The sequence below is a fragment of the Ciconia boyciana genome, chromosome 1, assembly GCF_034638445.1.
Source record: "Ciconia boyciana chromosome 1, ASM3463844v1, whole genome shotgun sequence".
Classification (NCBI taxonomy): domain Eukaryota; kingdom Metazoa; phylum Chordata; class Aves; order Ciconiiformes; family Ciconiidae; genus Ciconia; species Ciconia boyciana.
The window spans coordinates 118857947-118877892 of NC_132934.1; the positions used below are offsets into that span (position 1 = coordinate 118857947).

The 19946-nt window shown below is 41.1% G+C and overlaps 1 protein-coding gene across 8 annotated transcripts in view; it reads left to right on the forward strand.

Annotated features, from left to right (window-relative positions):
* Positions 1–19946, forward strand: part of DOP1B (DOP1 leucine zipper like protein B) — a 53641-nt gene that overhangs the window by 31516 nt on the left and 2179 nt on the right. For 3 of the 8 annotated variants that reach the window (XM_072846368.1, XM_072846387.1, XM_072846377.1), the window contains 17 exons: positions 543–733; positions 2413–4027; positions 4635–4746; positions 5357–5545; positions 6208–6333; positions 6940–7074; positions 7757–7812; positions 8638–8742; positions 8829–8895; positions 10288–10429; positions 10836–10918; positions 11153–11262; positions 17178–17324; positions 17747–17808; positions 18744–18872; positions 19386–19522; positions 19865–19920. In XM_072846368.1, the coding sequence (XP_072702469.1) occupies positions 543–733; positions 2413–4027; positions 4635–4746; positions 5357–5545; positions 6208–6333; positions 6940–7074; positions 7757–7812; positions 8638–8742; positions 8829–8895; positions 10288–10429; positions 10836–10918; positions 11153–11262; positions 17178–17324; positions 17747–17808; positions 18744–18872; positions 19386–19522; positions 19865–19920 (3462 nt within the window). Of the gene's footprint in view, positions 1–542; positions 734–2412; positions 4028–4634; positions 4747–5356; positions 5546–6207; positions 6334–6939; positions 7075–7756; positions 7813–8637; positions 8743–8828; positions 8896–10287; positions 10430–10835; positions 10919–11152; positions 11263–12699; positions 13050–14095; positions 14508–17177; positions 17325–17746; positions 17809–18743; positions 18873–19385; positions 19523–19864; positions 19921–19946 lie in introns of those variants that run through there. The other 5 variants (XM_072846395.1, XR_012039710.1, XR_012039707.1 and 2 more) reach the window with 5 other exon arrangements.

Below are 19946 nucleotides of genomic sequence, written 5' to 3' on the forward strand. Positions count from 1 at the left end.
ACTATTACCTTTGCAAAGCACCCTGTGTGCATGGTGCACTTTCTTGTGTGAAGGAATTTTCTGTAAAAACAGAAAGAGCTTCATATATGAAGAGTAGCTTGCAGACAAGTTTCTGCATAGCAGACATTATTTATCTTGGAGTGGGTTAGATGTTTTTCCCCAAAGAAAATAGAACCAGCTACTTGTGCAAAAAAAAAAAATTATCTTATTTTAGTTTTACTTCCTATTTATGAGATCGTAACCTTTGTATAAAATGAGACAAAAGAATTAAGAATCTTTCTAAATAAATATGTTAAATAACTTTAAAATATGCTGCTCTTCTAGAGTGTGAGTATATGTATGGCCTTGCTTCTACAAACGCATGTGTACTTGACCTCAACTCAGGAAAATGTGCATGATCAAGCTATTGTTAGCAGACATGAGCCATTGGCCGGTGCTTACTTGAACATGCACTATGTCTGTTCCCTGCCACTATTTTGTTGTTTGTATTAACTTTTTTAGGGATTTCAATCGTACTTCTTCATTCTGATTTCTCCACTCAGGTCTCTGTTTGTGGTACTGGACAGTCTCAATTGTTCAGATGGTGCAATTGGTGCTGCAGCACAGGGCTGGCTGATCCGTGCTCTTTCACTTAATGATGTTGCACGGATTCTTGAACCAGTCCTGCTGCTGCTGCTTCATCCAAAGACACAGCGCACGTCCATCCACTACATCAAACAGAAAAATTCAGCAGGTAAAACTGTTCTTGGACTGAAACTGTAAGTGCTAACATAGCATTGCATACTCCTGAACACCTACTGAAGGTAGTCTCTGAAGTCCAATGGCATCCTACTACCCTGAGTTGTCTTGTATCAGTTCCATAGATTCCTCCTCATCCAAGTACCTCTAGTGATGCCTAAAACAGAGTTCAGGAGTAAGTCATGCTAGTTGAAGGCCTAATGATCATTTCTGTTACAGTGGCTGCACCTACACTGTTGGTTTGGATTGCTCCCTGCTTTGCTCTGGGATCTTGTCCCACACTTCTCATTGCCATTCCCAGATGATCCACACTGCATGCGTGTTCACTGTTCACAGGATCCCTTCTCGAGCAAAACTAGGTCTGCAACCAAATGAAATCCAGGAGCAGTTTGGTGACTATGTCAGTCTAGGAACTGTTCCAGTAGGCAGGAGAGACAGGCAAATCTCACTTTCTCCACCCAGTCTTGCCCCAGCACACCATGCACCCTCATATGCGTTTTCTTTATTCATAATATTTTTTGTTAATGATTCCCTCAGCATCATGTTAAAATAATCAGACAGGTTGTGAGGAACATCTTGCTATTTAGGGCACATAACACAAAAAAAAAACCCTAATTCTGCTAACTTCTAAAAATTAAAATGTCCTTGTCCAAAGAAGATCCATCTTGATTCAAGAGGAGAGCTGAGCCTTTGTGGCATATGTCTTGAGGTATCCCAGAGCTAGGATGTAGAAGCAAAGAGAGATGTTTGGAATTGAAGATGACCTCCAGCCACCCAAATTTAGGAATGTGGCAGGGTGTCTTTACCTTGACAGGCTAAATTTGACAGCTGGAAGATGTCCATTTTAAGACCTGTAATTAGAACCATTGTGAACCACATATGATCTATGTGTCAAATGTGGAACAGACAAGTGTGACAGAGACCTGTGGGGAGCAGCTGAGGAAGACTGAGACAGATATGGAGCCAGGGTTCGCTCCAAGTGTGGAGTCCTGCCAAAGCTGGCAGTCTGTTGAGGTTTGGGATTGCTGGGAGTGGTATAGTTATGAGACACTCTGCACCATTTGGCCCAAGAAGCCAAGGTTGTTTACTGGGGCAGAGCAAGAAGACAGTGGAGAAGTGTCCAGTAGTTTTGTGTAAAGAAACTTCCATGTCACCTGTCTGTCTCATTCTGTTAACCTAGCTGTTGGCTTGCATAATTGTTTTTCTGTCTTGATGGGCAAATAGTTAGATGGCAGACATTTATAGCATCCAAAGGAACCTGTTTGTTAGATGCTATAGAAACACAGAGCTAATATATGCCTTCCTTGTTCCACAGCATGTAATCAAGGAAAACATTAGTCCTTTAAAAAAAAAAAAAAAAATTCCTCTCTTGCTATCCTTCTCATTTCCTTCCTGATCTCAACAAACATTTTATGCGCAGGAAGCATAAGAAAAAAATTGTCACATCTAGGGAGTCATAGCATAAGATAAACAGCATATGCTCTTTAAAAAATAAGATAAATCTTCCCTTAACCCAGTTTTTTTTAGGTCCACTTGTTACAATTAATAGCAGACTAAAGCAGAGTAGGTTTTTAACCTTTTTTTTCTTACAATGATTTATTCAATATAAAGCATGTTGTGTGGAATAGATGATTATAAGCTCTTTTTGGGGAAAACTTTTTTTTTTTTTTCCAGAAGATATACGTGGTTGGTTTTGCAAGAAAAAGGCTTCTTTGAAAGAGTCTGGCATCTCTGAGAGCAATTCTGAGGAAAACCTTCCATTGAACCAGTTTACTACCGTGGATAGAGAAGCAATTTGGGCAGAAGTGGAAAAAGATCCAGAGAAGCCAGAGTTAAAAACTGAACAGTCTGAAAACGATGGGTCTTGTAATCCAATAACTTCACATGAAGCGGATGGTGACCAAGATAATAGTGAGCACACAGAATCAGCAGACACCAGCACAGGCCATGACAGTGAAAATACATCCTCTTTTTCTCCTTCTCTGGAGCTGCAAGAAGTGAGCAATGAGGACAATGACAGTGCTGCAACCGATGGCAAAGAGACCACAAACCATGTGAGTTCTCTCAATGCATTCCTTCCTGAAAGCTCCAAATCCAGTGTAGCGCTAAACCTTGTGCGTGCTGACTCTGAGAGGACTCAAGCGTCAGAGTCTCTGTCAAGTGATGAAGAAGTGGACTTGGAGCTCCAGGAAATTACCCATTCTAGGTTGCTCAAGCAGCAGAAGGAAAAACAGGAGATGATTGAGTCTCTGTTCAAACACATGCTGCTCTATTTACAGCCTTATGATTCTAAGAGGGTATTGTATGCTTTTTCTGTTCTGGAAGCAGTGCTTAAAACAAACCCTAAAGAATTTATTGAAGCTGTAGCTAGTACAAGCATGGACACCAGCTCCACAGCACATTTGAATCTTATTTACAATCTCTTAGCTCGCCATCAGGAAGCTCTTGTAGGGCAGAGTTTTTATGGCAAGCTTCAGACTCAGTCCCCAACCATGTGTCCCCATTCTCTTCTAATAGAATTGCTCACTTACCTCTGTCTCAGTTTTCTGCGCTCATATTATCCATGCTATTTGAAGGTCACACACAGAGATGTGCTTGGCAACAGAGATGTTCAGGTAAAAAGTGTGGAAGTCCTGATTAGAATGATGACCCAGCTAGCTACCATGGCAAAGGCAGCAGAGAATAAGAATGTAGAGTTCATACGCAATTTGCTTGGAAGATGCAAAATTCAGGAGTTTGTTCTTCTTTCTTTGTCTGCATCTATGTATACAAGTCAGAAACGGTATGAACTGCTTATGGCAGATGGAGTTAATAATGTTCCTGAAGAAGAACTCTTTGAAGAGAACCTAATCAATTTTGGGCATGATCAAATATGGAGCGAACACCCACTCCAGATTGAGTTGCTGAAGCTCCTGCAGGTATTGATTGTTTTGGAGCACCATCTTGGACAGACTCATGAGGAGCAGGAGAATCAGCCAGACCTCTCTAAGGAATGGCAGCAGGCTCTTAATTTCCAGCAGGCTATTGGTGCAATGCAATATGTCTATCCGCACCCAATAACTTCACAGGGATTATTTGTCTCTGCTGTGGTTAGAGGTTTGCAACCAGAGTATGGCTATGGGATGCATCCCACTTGGGTAGGCTTAGTCACATGTTCCCTTCCCTATTTTGGGAAGTCTTTAGGCTGGACTGTGGCACCATTTGTTGTACAGATATGTAAAAACCTGGATGAGCTTGTCAAACAGTATGAAAATGAAGCTGTAAAGACATCTGCAAAAACATCTGCAAGGTAAGAAGAGTCTATAGTGTGGGATTTGTTATGCTGAAACTTTTCTAAGTTCCTCTTACTAGAGTGTAGTGCACAGTAATCTGCTGTTTTAGCATTGTGGCTCCCAGAGTTTGATCCTCAAACCCTGCTGCACATGCAGGCATTCTTGAGCCCAGGTGCGGTGGAGGCAGTATTGTTGCAGCAGGGCTCACTATGGTTGCAAGAATGACCAGCAGCTGTGATGCTTCCTGTCCCCCTCTGCCTGCCATCCAAGTAAAAAGTTCCCAGTTTTGAAAAAACAGGATTTTGGAGGACTAACTGGGGAGAGACACCTTGGAGAAGAAAAATACAGTGATACTGTTCAGAATAGGCAGTAAGTGAAAGGACTAGGGAAAAATAATTAGACATGAAAGATTTATGGTCGGGTGGGGAATAATATTCTAAAAGATCTAGACAAGGAAACAGGGTTGTCCAAGCATAATTTGTGAATCCTTTGATTTGATATTCCTGTCTGGTCGTTCCAGTATTCTTTTAACCATTGAACAGAAACAGATTTCTACTGGAATTTTTAATCAAGGAAATACGACTTGGCCTGTTAACCTTTTTTTCCCCCCCGCCCCCTACAAAGCTTAACTTCTAAAAGAGAAAATGTTACACCTGATTACCCACTAACCCTTTTGGAAGGTCTGACAACCATCGGTCACTTCTGCCTTCTGGATCACCCTAACCAAACTAAAAAGGTAAGTGCTTAATGCCTACACGTCGGTACCAGTTCATCAAAATATGCATCCCTTTTTCAGTCAGAGGTGAATATAAGTAGTAAAGCGGTGCTTATATGAGAAGATAACCTTCGAGAATCCTCATAGCACACCAAAAGAAGTGAACTAAGTAAAAGTGTAAGGGAGGGGGACTGAACTTAATTTTTTTTTATTTGAAGACAGGAAAGTTAATTTTAAGTAGAAGATGTCCATTATTATCTTGGTCATGCAAATATTAGTCCTGTGTAGCTTGTCTACAGTTGCTCTGTCATTAGCGAAGTCTTCTATTTTCTTTTGAGTTGATAGCACGCTGATGTGTTCTTTACAATTTTTATTCTTATAACATTTGTCAGAAGAGGATATTATCCTAACAACTTCCTAGACAAATCAATTCTGTCTATGCCAAAATAGTGAACAGCAAATTCAGTAGACTCTAATAGCACCAGTATATTTCAGAAATAGAATGGTTGAATTATTTTTAAAGTTGTCATTACAAAAGTTGACTATAATCCTCCTTATTACAGAATAAGAGCTGTCACTCTGTGGTGCATAGTATAATGTATTTTAATGTTCATAATTTTGTTTTTTCTAGTCATCATGTTTAGCTGAACCTACAAACCTGAGAAATGCTAGGAATGCCATTTTGGAAGAATTGCCTCGCATTATTAATACCATGTCCCTTCTCTGGAGTGTTATAAAGAGGGAAGACTCTCAAAAAAGACCAACTGACTTCTTTGGAACAACTAAAGGCTCTTCTTCAGTCTACTTTAAAGCAACCAAAGTAGGAGTTCTTTTAAACTGCTGTGTACTTCATCATCCCCTCACTCACCAGTGTATTTTACATAGTGTTCATAGGAATATAGTTTTGCCATTCCCAGAATGATACTGGGCCACAAAGAATTTTTGAAGAACTCTCGTGAGCTACAGACTTGCACAGTACCTACCTACAAAAGTAGATTTTTCCCTGGTCTTTTTACCTATCTGTACCCTTACCTGATCTGTTTAATGTTTTGCCTTTTCTGTGAGCTTCTGTTAATAGCTGCTGTAGAGCCAGCCACCTCTGAATTGTCTGCACTTTTCCACAGGCAGTAGAACATGTACCTGAAAGAATGAAAATACTCGACTTTTCCCTTCTTGTGTGGATATTGGTAAATCATAGCAGTGAAAAATATCTGTAGGAGAAGAGAGAATATAACACAAGAAGTTATTTTTTTCTATTTTGCAATCTGTTTTCCAACAAATGTGCCTTCCATCTGTAAGAAGGATACACTAACTCATAAATAAATTATCAAAACTAGTCTGACTGCCAAGTATATAAAGAGATTCTTTTGTTGTTGTGTATTTTCTGAACATCTTGTGAAAAGGAATAATGTTTTACAGACTATGAGATAGCCTTTGCCTTGCAAAGTTCAGCATTGACAGTTATTTTTTTCCCCTCTATAGACATTAAGAACTAAAATACTGGACTTCATGAATCCATTGACAGCACAACTTGGAATCCAGTTGATGGCAGCAATTGCAGCAGTATGGAATAGCAAGAAACCTCATAGGAATCAAAGTAAAATCAAGGTGAAACTAAAAAAAGGCACCCTTAGTTTTCCAGTGTAAAGGCAAATGTTACATTTATATAATCAGTTCTAAACTCTGGGCTTATTTATAGATTCTTTGGGGTTTTTTACATGTGACAACATCAAGCCACTGAAAAATATGAAACACTCTTATTTATACGTAATTCCACAAAGCATCAGGACTACAATTAAACCTAAATAAGTAATCAAATAAAAAGGACAGTGTGGCAGTTTAAATCAGGTAGTAATAGCCATTTTGTATTCAATACTGGATTGTAATCTTAGGATTTCAACTTGCCAATTATATTTTAAAGACCTTGGCTCAGCTCAGTTTCCAGAGAAAGGTTACAGTTGTAGTATTCTCTGGAACTAAGCATTTATCCTGAGTAGAACACCTCTTTCTTTTCTGCTTTCATTTGAGCATAATGAAGGTGTTGGGAGAAGATCTGTATATGACAAATTGTTGCATGCTTGATTTAACTTGTCTAATTTATGTTTTGTATAAGTGTTTATATTTGAATAATCACACAAAAAGCTGTTTTTTCAACTTCATGTTTTGCCTGGTACAGTGGTCTGAGGGGTGTGTCTTTTTGTTATGTTTTTTCAGATTCTTCCAGTGGCTAGTGCATCTCAGCTTATTCTTGTGGACTTAATATGTGCACTTAACACATTGAAAATTGACACTATATTACATCTAGTCAAAGAGGTAGTCAAGAAACCATCACAAATCAAGGGCGAAGAGGTAACCATGAAGATAATTCCATTTTCTCAATGTATTCAACTCTGGATCTATTCCAGTGTGTCTTCTAAATATTGTTAGAAGGAAAGTTTGGGTTTGTTTTTTTTTTTTTCTTAAAATGTGTGATTTTCTTTTGCTCCTGAATAAGTTACGTTTTTAGAATGCAGGTTTCTGTGTTTTGATCCGTCAATGTAAGTAGGCTCTTCAGAATATTTTGCTAGAGAAGTTGCTGGTAATGAAAAGGTGTGGGGTCCTCCAGTACTGAAGACGATGACCATTTTCGTAAAGCTGCTGCAGATATACAACTCAGTGACGCATTTCTATCTCTCTACCCTTATCTGAACAGTTAGAAATATTTCACATTGAGTCTGCTATCTTCCAATTGGCTTTCAAGGAAACCAGTTTTGCTACCATGCACGCCATTGTAGGAGCTCCTACAGCTCTGAATAAACTGTAGCAGATAGTCCAAAGTAATGTGACTGCTTCTGAACTAGAGTCCTCTATTAAAGCTCTGAATTCCCTCGTATTGCTGTATAGATAGTTTTGTCATAGTTGGTCACCTCCTGTTGGAGTACGAGTGGCTTCTAAGAAGTGTGTGTTAACCATTGAACACAAGTATTCAACAGCTTGGACCTTCTTTTTTTTTCTGACGGCAAATAATTGCAGTTTTGCTTTTATTTTTCAGAAATCTTCTCTTGTAGATATTCCAGTGCTGCAGTTCAGTTATGCTTTCATTCAAAGGTAATGCAGTCATTATAAAAGAGAATTTTCTGTTTTACTCTAGTTAGGATAACAGCCAGCATCACTATTTTTGCTTTACTTTGATCTTCGTGTCACAATGTCACAGAACACCTTTATGTAGGAAATGGTTATTGCCACTTCATTGTTAAGTAACAGACACAAAATAACTGGGCTATGACATTGTGTTCCATCGATCTGTTGATAATGCCAGTTTGAAAGCCACATTTCTTACTAATAGAGCAACATACTTCAGGCATCTCATTAGCAAGATACTTGTGTAATTTCTTATGGTCTTTCTCCTTATCTGTTCTGTGTTGCCGGATGAATGGATAGAGAACTCCTAAATTCAATAAAACTGCTATGGCTGCAGTCTGTGCTGGACATGTAGTGGGTCAGGCAGTTGATTGGAAATATTCTTTGATCAAAACTCTTCTTCACAAACTTGGCTTTTCTCATATGGAAGCCTTGGGATATATCAGACTGTACAATATACTGTATGCAATAAGCTACGGAGATAAAGCAAGCTGGCACGCAGTGGAGTGGTTAGCTAAACTGTATTCCTTTTCTTCCCCCTGAAGACCCAGCCCTCTTACAGTGCTGGCTGGCATACTGCATGTGCTGCTAGCATTTACTGCTGTATGCATATTGCCTGTGCTGCTGGATATTTATACCATGGTGTTGGATCAGTTAGGAAGGAGCAGGATATAAAGGACTGATCTTGATGGAAGCTTTTAGACCACCAAGTTACCCATGTATGTTGTTTTTTGGTTTTTCCTTAACTCTTACTTCAGACTTGGGTGTGTTTTGTTATTGTTTTTTTGGCAGACTGCCTGTCTCAGCCTTGCAGGAGAACTTCCAGTCCTTATTAGGACTTCTCAAAGAGTCTGTGCAGTTGAACTTGGCTCCTCCTGGACACTTTCTTCTTCTCAGGTACTGTGTAAGAGATAAGAAGGTTTACAGATGCATTGAGTAGACCTGTCCAATTACTAACTCAGAGTGAATTGATTTTCCCACAGTACTCTGAATGACTTTGTGACTAGGACACCTACTCTAGAAAACAAAAAAGACCAAAAAGACTTGCAGGTACAGTGTATACATGTATACCTTTTAATTCATAAATCTGGCACTGTACATCTAAGTAAAAGTGGAGATGGCCTGATCTGTACTTTGTATCTGAATTCACCTGTGCTTTTAGAATGCGTGAATGTGCATCCACACGTTATGGCTTAGGCCTGGTAAATATGGGAGACTCAAATATGAGTGACATGATGCACAGAATGTCTCTAAGAAAATTTTGCATGAAATCGTCATTGTCAAAATACATGAAATGCATGTCAAAAATGCATGAAATCGCAGTGGTAACTATGGACTCTTCAAAGCTGTTTTGCTTGGGTAATTTTATGATTTTTCTTAGAATTTAAATCATAACACAAGTGTGATGTCATGAGTTCATATCATATGTGGAAGTATTGAAATCTCAAAACTATCTAGGAAAATTAGTAGCGTAATTATCCTTGAAGCTCAGAGCTGTGTTTGGCAATGTAAATGACGGTCAGCTCACCTTTTATGTAAAGAAGGGGTGGAGTAGAGCGGGATTCTCTTCCTATATTTATTGTGATTTCACCAGAACAGTTAAAGCACTACCCACATTGGGTGGTTTTGGCTCTGAGCCAATGTAATGCTACCTATGAGGTGAGACCGTGTTATGGTTACTTCAATGTGCCAACAGAGAAATTAAGTCTCCACTTCTGCTTCAGAGACTGGCCAGCAAAATGATGATGATGATAAAAAGACAGTTTTGCCATCTTACCATCTTATAGCCTCCTCACAAGTGACCTCTGCTTTGCTTTGGATACTTGGGATTTGGTTTCCTTAGAGTGACCAGCTTTTCATTTCACTGGGAATTAAATACGCTGAAGTGTGACTATGCACATAGTTCAATGCTAGTCTTGCTTACCCCTAATAGAAAGACTGAAATACAGATCGATTGCCATAAAATAAAACCCTGCCTCACTTAATGCTCTGCCTCATTTAATGTTCTCCAAATATAAAAGGAATAAAAAGGAACAGTGTTCAAAACAATAAAGGCATCGGTATGCCATTTCTGAGGGGATGAACAATTCAGATCACGTCTTTGACAGATGACAGCTAATGTGTAAAGCGTCGCAGGACTGATGCCAAATTGATACTATGTTAATGGTAATGGCTTGCATGGAAAATCATGACTCAGACCTCCATGATAGGCTAACTTAAAGTTTTTCCTGCTTCTCATTTTCTTGCCTGTTCTTATTTGAAGTGAGCAGTAGTTAGTTATCTTGAGAGCACAAATAGTTAAATCAGAGAAGTATTTATGTTTCTAAGGGATAAAAGTGCCTATTTCTCATCCTCCTGACATGTTCCATATAAAGAGGACTTTGCTGGATTAGCCAAGTGATCAGCTTCCATCTGATGCCACATTGTCTGGTTATGTTATAGGAGGTGACCCAAAAAATCTTGGAGGCTGTAGGGACTGTTGCTGGTTCTTCTCTGGAACAGACTAGCTGGCTGAGCCGGAACTTAGAAGTGAAAGCTCAGCCTCAGATTTTACCAGATGACTTCAACATTGAAGATGTGAATGGTAATGTGGTTTTTTCTGACTTTCTGCTGCTTTTTCTCTTCTGTTTAAGTCAGTGAAGAGTACAAGGTGTTTGATAGTGTGTAGTTCGCATGAGAAGGGAGTAATACAAACAAAAAGTAAAATCAAAAATATGCCTTATCCTCCAATAACAATGTCAGCTTAAGTGGGGTTAGTAAATATCTGCAGATTGTTTATAATACAGAGGAAAACTTATTGCAATGGCATGCAATACATGCGACAGAACAGCATGGGGCATGAGGTATGTCATTGTGGCAACATGCCCAGAAGCATTTCACTGTAATACCAACATGCAAATAACAGTTCTGTTTGGGAAGAAAATTATCAAACAGCAAAATTTAAACATGTCTTCTCTGAAGGGAAAACTAAATGATTTTGCCTCTTTCAGATACATCAGTGGCACCATCTTCAATGGTTTCTGCCTCTGCTCCTTCGATATACAGTGTCCAAGCTCTTTCTCTCCTTGCAGAAGTAAGTAAGAACAGTTTTGTAGTTGCTGCTCTCATCTGTGGGGTGGTTGTTTATTGATATTATTGAGCAATATTGAGGAATACATTAGGTTTTCCTGGCGGATTAAATGGGAGCTTAAATCTTTATTGAGGCATCCCATGTGCACACACATTCTAGCCTGAAATATGGCATGCTTTCCCCTTTTGTCAGAAATACCAACTAAAGGTTTAAAGAGACATTCTTTTCATTTTTAAGGTTCTTGCTTCTCTTTTGGACATGGTTTACCGGAGCGACGAGAAGGAGAAAGCTGTGCCATTGATTTCACGTTTGCTTTATTATGTATTTCCTTATCTACGCAACCACAGGTGATTTCTCTCTCTGCACATGTGATTTTTTTCTTACATCTGATTTTTTTGACCACACCATAAGACTTTTGCTTTTTCTTCTTCTCAGGAGTTCTTAATAGTCAAGGGGAAGTGTAAGAGTTGGAGACCTGAGATACAAAATCTCGTATAAATAGTTCTCTAATTTAGTCGCCAACTGTATAGGACAGAGAAGTATGTTCTCCCCTTCCCATACCATACAGTTGATCTTTTGCTCTAGAAAAAAAGTCTCATTATTCTCATTAACAAGTGAAATTTTCCCCAAGGAAGGGCAACTTCCTTTACCAGCCTTAGCCCTGTAAAGCTCCTGTGCTCAGACACTGTTGTCCTGAATCACACCCCGGAAGAGCTTCTCTCTCCACTCACTGTGGAAGACCTAGGGAGTGAGGCACAGTTAGTTAAAATAAATCTCTGCGAATACTTTTCACCACCCTCTTCCTGCTGTTCCCACACACATGCCTCCCAACTGGAAGAGCACAGGTAATGAGCATAACTAATTGGTATTTGGGCCAGTAAGATTTTGTAAGGATTATTTTGCAAAGTTGCTCAGCTATAGGGTCACTGAGCCTGTCAGCTGTTCTGTTCTCTGTGCCTTAGTTTTCTGGTGATCTTACAGCTTGAATGATGAGCCATCCTCCACAGTAGGGTAATACAAATCTTCCCTTTTGGGAGGATTATCTTACATATGCAGTAAGTTTATGCTAATAATGCTAAATCCCTTCTCAGCGTAGATATCTAAGAGTAGTCTGTCAATCCTGCTGTACCAAACGTTGGCAGCATTAGGGACATTGCCATGTTTTGCATTAAATTGTGGTTTTGTGCTTTTAGAGTGTTTTTCCTGACCATTCTTTTTCCTGTAATGGATGGTCAGAATTCAGGATAATACTTGGTGGCTATGTTTACATTAGCAATTTGATTAGAACAGTAGTGTAGTTTTGAAGTGAATCTCTTGATTTGCCTCCATTTATGAAAAGCTGGTTCAGTACTCCAAGTGGCTTTAGCGCATGACCTAAATTCCTTTTGGAGGAAACATAGAAGCTTCTATACAAAAGTGACCCAACAGAACTCACTAATTCCTGACTGCACTGCCATGAGGACATCTAGCACATACATACCAGATGTGCCAGTAGAAGTCTGTCAAACTTGGGACATCCTGAAGCTGTCCTTGTGAGCCAAGTTATCCTGCCCTACTACTTGCTGTCCACTGTGGGCCCTCAGCTCTTCACTGCAACTGATACTTGTCTTTCTGCTGCTTCTTCCTTACCCTTCTGTGTTTCCTCTGACATGTCATCCCTTCCTACTTTATCTGCCCTGTTGCTTTTCTCCATTGCTGAATGCTGTTGCTTTTATTGTCCTTTACTATCATTGCTTTTCAATTTCTGCCAATCGGACACCCACCTTTTCTGCCTGTTGGGGAAGAAGGGCAACAAGGAAACAATGCCACTGGTGAGTCTTTCCTGTGAAGTGGTCAAAAGTTTGTTGGTAGTCTGGATGAAGACCAGGACAGCAATCAGAGATAAGGAACAGCACAGCAGACGTGCTCACTGCAGAAAGCTAGAAGAAATCTTCAAGTACCCACTCACCGCCAAGCCTACAGCCCATTTCAACTCCAGTCTGAGGGTCACCATGCAGTAGTATCTAGAGGGGTGCATGCTCTCCCTGAACCCTACAGGACAATCTGGGCAGGAGCACATCCATGGATCCTTTTAATCCACGGACTCCTTTCCACACCACAGCTGGCTTCAGGAGAGCTGTTGGTTAAAACCCAGGTATGTGTACAGATTTTCCATGCTCATTTTAATGGTGACTTTGTGAGTGAATTAATTAATGCCTTCATTTTTGGTGGAAACTAAGGTATTTTGTTCAGAGGAGCAGCATAGCTATATAAATCATTGCTCTGACCACAAGGGTTGCTTTGTCTTTAGAAGCAGTTGCCCTGGGACCATGAGATGTGAGATAAATCTTCCACATATCAGTCACCTGTGTCAGAAACCATGGGTTCTGCCCATGGGCCTGCCTTGGGCCAGGCAAGGGGTCAGCTGTGTGCACAGCATCTGGGGATAACACAGCCCACTCTGGGCTTCTGTGATGATAACATGCTGCCAGTGCCTTTCCTTCCCCCACCAGGCAGCTGCAGGCTGATGGCCTGGTGCTGGCAGCATTTATTCAGAGCATGAAGCAGTCTCTAACTGAGGAGCCATGGAGTTTTGTGGTGATGCCCAATTTGCTTTGCATATGAGTAAGCCAAAAATGTCACTGGCTGTCCCACCCTCGCCCAGGCACTGGCAGTGGGCAGCAGTAGTGCAGTCTTACCTGCAAGGCTTCCACTCCACAGGGCACAGGGCACAGTACTGCCCTTGTCCCTGGTTGTGGCAGACAGCCCGCTGCGGGCACTCAGCTGGGACCATGCATCTCCCATGGCTGTAGGAGTAAAAGGGACACTGTCACATCTGCTGACATGTTGTTGCTGCTCACAGAGCTCTGAACCCATGGCACGTCCTAACTTTATCCAGCAAACTTCTGTGTTGGGGCTTTCCGAGTATTGATTGCAGGTGGAGGGACAGCCCATACTGTTGTGTGTGTCCCCTCAATCCCACAGGCCTAGGTCATTCCTTGATCTGGGCAGGCGGGAGCATGGGCATGGAGCACATTGAGAGCACGCGTTGACAGGAGGCCCTCTCTGTGCTCAAAACCCTTAACCTTGGCTCTTTGAAGAAAAACAGAGGCTAGGAGGAGGAAGGCCACAGGCAAGAAACTATCATGTATCTTCACAAGCACTCAGGGACTGATGGGTTTGCTCTTCTCTCCTCCACAGAGTCCTCCAAGGAGGGAGTTGCAGCGGATGTCCCTCCACCTTGTTCCCATGCTGCTGTGGGCAGGAGGCAGTATGCACCCCATGGGGCTATCTTTGAGCACCCAGAGGCCAAGACAGCGCTGCAGAGGGAGGAAGATGACAGGGGCTGTAGTGGAAAGGCATCTGCAGGATGCTGAGCATGACTGACATGGCTCACCTGATACCAGACTGGCAAAAGCATGGGAGCAGCAGGCTCTGAAGAGGTGGGAGAAGGACAGCCCCAGCAGGAGGACCAGTGAACTGTCTTCCCTGGCAGTGGTGGTTGCTGGGCACTTGCTGGAAGAAGCAGCTCTGCCAGTTGCTGACCCTCTCATGGCTGATGCCTGGGTGGACAGCAGAGCCCCCATCCATGTGTGCAAGTCAGGTTAGAAGGGTGAGGTGTGGTAAGAGGCATGGAGACTATAAGGCCCTTTCCTGTCCTCTCTGTTCCCACCAGCATTGTGCTAGTTAGGCCTTGTTGGCCAAATTCTGTTAATTTTGTCTCTGTGTTGACCCTGTTGGCCCACAGGTTGTACATGTACATGGTTGCGTTTGTCCTCTCCTGTGTTTCCATTCTAATAAGGTACAAGCTGTATTGCCCCCAGGAACTGAAACCTTTTGTTGTTTGAGCTTTGTGACAGCTGTTTCTGTTTAGCTGTAGGTGTTCCTCCCATCTGGGTTTTCGGCCTTTACTTAAAGCTCCTCTTTCTGTGTATGTTAGGTAATGGAAGGAGTCTGTGGGATGGGGCAGCAGAGCACTGGGCAGGTCACAGGACCCGTCACGAAGTAGAAAGAGTGCAATATCTCCCTATACTCTGCGTAGTTTTTCAGCCAAAAGCATAGGTGTGGGAGAGATGGATGATATCCTCTGTCAGCTGAACAGTATAACCCATTTCCCACAGGGACAGGAGGAGGAAGAGAAGAACATTTCCTTGCTGTGCGGGTTTCCTTCTGTCTTCCAGGGCCTTATCAGCTGGTCCTGCTTCCTCAGCCTTCCTCACGCATCCCTCCCCTGCTTTCTCCCAGTGCTATTCACAGATCTCTTAGAAAGCAAATCCTCCTTTTTCTAGCAGCTCTCTGCTAAGTGACAGGAAGCAACCCTCCCCTTCCCTGCTCGCCTCCAGTTCCATTTTTCTGAATTGCAGCTGCTCCTGCTGTAGCAGGTATCAAGCTTCCCCTCCTCCTGGCTGCTATCTTTTGGCTACTACATTTTTCTGAGCAGACCAATCTATACTGAGGTGTGGGAGAGCATCAGCCACAGCTCGTGGGTGGGGGAGGGGAGTGGGGATTGTCTCGAGTGTTATTTAGGTCACAGTCAAAACCACTAGCCAGTATACAGTAAAGAGCAAAAAAAGGGCATAGAGGGTCAGGGAAGATATAACCAGGTATGCCTAAAAGGGATGATGGGTTGAGTGTCACTGGGAAGTAAGCATTAAAGCCAGCAAGGGTGCAGGAGGGTTTGAAGACATTTCCATGCTCTCTCTCAAGGAAGATGGATTAAAAATGATGCAGAGAAATTTGGGGAAGCTGTTCTTTTCTATTCATTATATTTGTGCATTTTCCATTGTATCTATGACAATGTTTTCTGCCTACTTCACCCCTAATGAAGTCAGTCAGATTCTTGACATATGGAGAGTATGTCGCCACCACTGAAGCTGTTCCTGGGAATGCTGGCATCATGCTGCCGTGCTTGGCCTGCTGCAAGCCAGTGGCTGCAAGCCAAACACTCATTCCATGTCTTCCCCATGTGTGGAAACAGCACAGTTAAAATTGGCATGGACACCACTACTGTCAGGATGTCCTTGTGAACTGGTGGAGGGGATAAATGACAACTTCTGCAGTGCAAATGGAGATCTGAACACCAGGAGCCAGCCAGCTTTTTTTTCTTGCAAAGAAGATACTACCATGCCCTTTAGTCTGAGACTGATGGCTCAAAAGACATGGGCATCAGAGTCCTGATGAAGTTGCTGAGATGCCTAAAGATGTCCCTTGACGGTTCCCCAGTGTCAGCCTGGCAAGGCCAGCAGGCCTTGTGATCTGTGTAGCCATAATCATAACAAGATGGTCACTGGTTAAGAATGTGGAGCCCCAATCAGGCCCATAGGTGGGCTGTATGATTTTCATGTCACTCATACATGCTGCTCAGAAGTTGGACTATAACCTCCAAGAGTGTCTTCATGCCTCTGTCCTCCCCAGATTGGCAGGAGTTTGGTTGCAGGGCTCCATAAAAAGGCAGTAGCCTCCACACACACACACACCTTGAAAACACAGGGACTGCTGAAGCCTTCTGTGAAGGTGTGGTGCCAGCTCACAACAGAAGACCTTGACAGCGTCCCTTCTCAACGAAAAGTTGTGCTCCTGTCAGTCTGAGCACCACCTCCCCAACCTGAAACTTTTGTTCAGTCATGGGCAAAGCAGTCACCATAGCAAGGATTCGTAGCAGGACACTGTTTGTCATCTCTGACCTCAGTGAAACTGAGGTGCCAGAGAACAAGCATCAGTTCATGCAGGGTCCCTTCACCTTGCTCCTACCAGTTTCAACTTGAGCCCCACGTTCCTTCCTTACTGTGCCTTGCAGAGCATGGTGTCCAAATTTGGAGTGGGATGGTGCATAGGGCAGCAAAAGGAGAAAAAGGCTTAGGTATGAGATTTTTATGCGGGTGATGATGACATGAGAACTGACACATAAGTGTCATATGGGTGACAGATGAAGCCTACTGTGGTACCTTCTAAAGGGGACTGCTGGCAAGGATGCAAAGCTTATTTGAAACTTTTTTGGGGGAAGTTTTGAACCACACCTGTAGTGGAGACAGGCAGTACTGTGCTGTGATATGTCTGAAAATATCTCCCCAAACCAGGTACACTGGAAATGTGAGGAGCTTCTGCACAAACTGTTTCGATCTACTGATCTCCTGCTGCTCTGAGTTATGAGCTAATGTAGACATAGCCTATTACTGAGACAATTTGGTTAGAAGTTCTGGGGAACCCCGGAGTTTATTTTCTGGTTACATAAACTTAACTTTATAAAATAAATATATTTATCGTTATTGTTTTCTTCCCCCAGTGCCTACAACATTCCTAGTTTTCGTGCTGGTGCTCAGTTGCTCAGCTCATTGAGTGGATACGCCTATACCAAGAGAGCCTGGAAAAAAGAAGTTGTTGAGTTGTATATGGATCCAGCTTTTTTCCAGATGGACACTTCATGCACTCAGTAAGACATGAGATTGTAGCACTCCAAGATTCTATTCTGAATTTGCAAAGAAAGGCTTTAAAGGAGAACGGCTAATATTGGAAAGAAAATTCTGTTTAGTACTTCCTTACAGAATGTAATAATGTTAAAAATTAGTCTTGACAACTAATTCTACTAAATGCATTATAAGCACTGAAGTTTTCATTATACTGGAGAAGAATAAACTTGTCTCATACTGATATTCCCCTTAGTGATTAGGGAACTGCATACAGTAGAGCTGGAGGACCTAGAATGCAGTATGTATTAAACCAGATAAGAGGCTGCATATTGAATATAGTTTGGAAACTGTTTCCTTGTATGAAATGCTTGACCAAAAACTTTTCTGAGGTGAATCCATACCAAAGCTTTCTCTGGTTATCTAATTCCTTCTATATCTTATTCAGTTGGAGATCCATTATTGATCATCTTCTAACACATGAGAAAACTATGTTTAAAGATTTGATGAGTAAGTATCAGCTACTGATAACTTATTTCTACATTAATTTGAAACCTATTTGCGTTTGAGCTATTGGATACATTTTTAATATACTAATGTATCAATAAAATGCAGACAATGCATCTGCATAATTGAGTATGTTGCCAACTTTATTCACAACTAAAAGCTGTGCTAAGTTAATTCTGTATTTTGGTCATGTCTAAAACACTCTGTAAGTATTTTTGTTCTAGAAATGCTCATGTTGGACTCCTGCATTCGCATTTTGCCATAATCTTAAGTTGCTGAATTGTGACCTCTTGCAGCTGTTCCCTGTTAGAAAGCAAGGAGACTTTGGCTAACTTTGCAAGTGTCTGTACGCTGGCATGGAGCTGTAGGAATGTGGTGCACCAGTACAGCAAACCTTTGAGCACTGTGCTTTGACCTCTAATTCAGGCTTGAGGAGAGTGTAGAAGAAAGTGGGGGAAGGGGTGGGATAGAACCCCTTAAATTTGCATGGAGCTTCAAAAGAAAAAGCAGCTTTAGTATCTTTTTCAGATCTTTTAAAAGAATATTTGAAGGGTTACAGTGCGAGATTAATTCATAATGCACTTTTTTTTTTGCCAATGTATATTTTTAAACTTATCTCCTTTTTTTTTCCCAGTAAGTCTTAAAGCTCTGAGATCACTCATCTATGGATTTAGGAGACTGAAAAGAGGGGAAGATTCATGCACATAAGGGCAGAGACAGGGTTTTAAAATACTGGACAGCCTCATTGGAGCTGCAGTGCTTGTTTCATATAATTTTCCTGCTAGCATGAGCAGGTCTGGATCAACACCAATTTATTATTCCAATTAGTAGACCTAAAGAGAGTTTTTCATTTTAAAAGATTTCAGGACATAGGAATTATTTTCAGCCCAAAACACAAGAAGTCTATATATGGTAGATAATTCTTATCTCTGTCTTAGATATGCAGAGCAGCGCCTTAAAACTGTACCCAAGTTTTGAGCAAAAAGCAATGTTGTTAAAGCGGCAAGCTTTCGCTGTCTTTAGTGGAGAGGTTGATCAGTATCATCTCTATCTTCCCTTAATACAAGGTAAGATTTGTAATTTCACCTGCCTTTTTTTTTCAGCTCTGACACATATATAAATTGTGTAAGAAAGGAATGTCACCTATTTTCCAACATGTACTTCCATTTTTTTAAAAGTTTTTAACAAAATTTATGATGCTGTGAATCTCTGAATTCTAACAAATAAATCTCATTAAGAGCGAGACGGGAATCTGGGTTCCAAAGCCTTTGGCCTGGAAATATAACTGGAAACATGGTTATCTTGTGGCAACCTTCCAGCCACTCTTGGGCCATTGTTGTTCTCCTTAAATGTCAGTTTTGACAAAATTTTGTCCAATATAAAACCACCACGTCTTCAGACTTTTTCTGAATCACAATTTTGTTAATAGAGTGCAAAGGATTCAAGCCAAAACTGATGATAAAGCACAAATTTTCTTTTGTCACCGTCTACATTTTTTTCATTTCCCAAAACAACACACGTTCAGGAAAATACTACCCTTTTTTTAGTTTGTTTTTTTACTTTTTTTATGTTTATTTCAGAACGACTGACTGAGAACCTCCGTGTTGGGCAGACTTCTATAGTTGCCGCACAGATGTTTCTCTTCTTCAGAGTTCTTTTGTTAAGGATTTCTTCTCAGCATCTAACCTCATTGTGGCCAATTATGGTAACTGAATTGGTAAGGAATAAGTAGTAAATTGAAATTAATTAGTGTGTGTTTTTTCCCATTTCACCTTTTTCTTCCTCTCAAGTACACCTCCTGTTTGAAAAAGAAAATGTTTTCATAGTTTTACAGTAGTCTGATAATTTGGGAAAAGAATTAACATTGTCATTAGGAAATACCTTTTTGATTGATTTTGGTTTTTTGCTAATGTAATCTCTTGCACGATTTGTTAATTTGTTGCAAGACATAAGAGTAAACTAAGAGACTGTGATTCCGTATACTGCATGAAGCTTATCTTTTTTGTGATTGAGTTGTATGAACATTTCAGCATCCCCATAAATAATTTATTTCTTAAAGATTCAGACATTTCTACAGCTGGAAGAAGATTTAACTGAGGAAGACGAACCATCAAAGTAAGAATTACCATTTGTCTGATAGA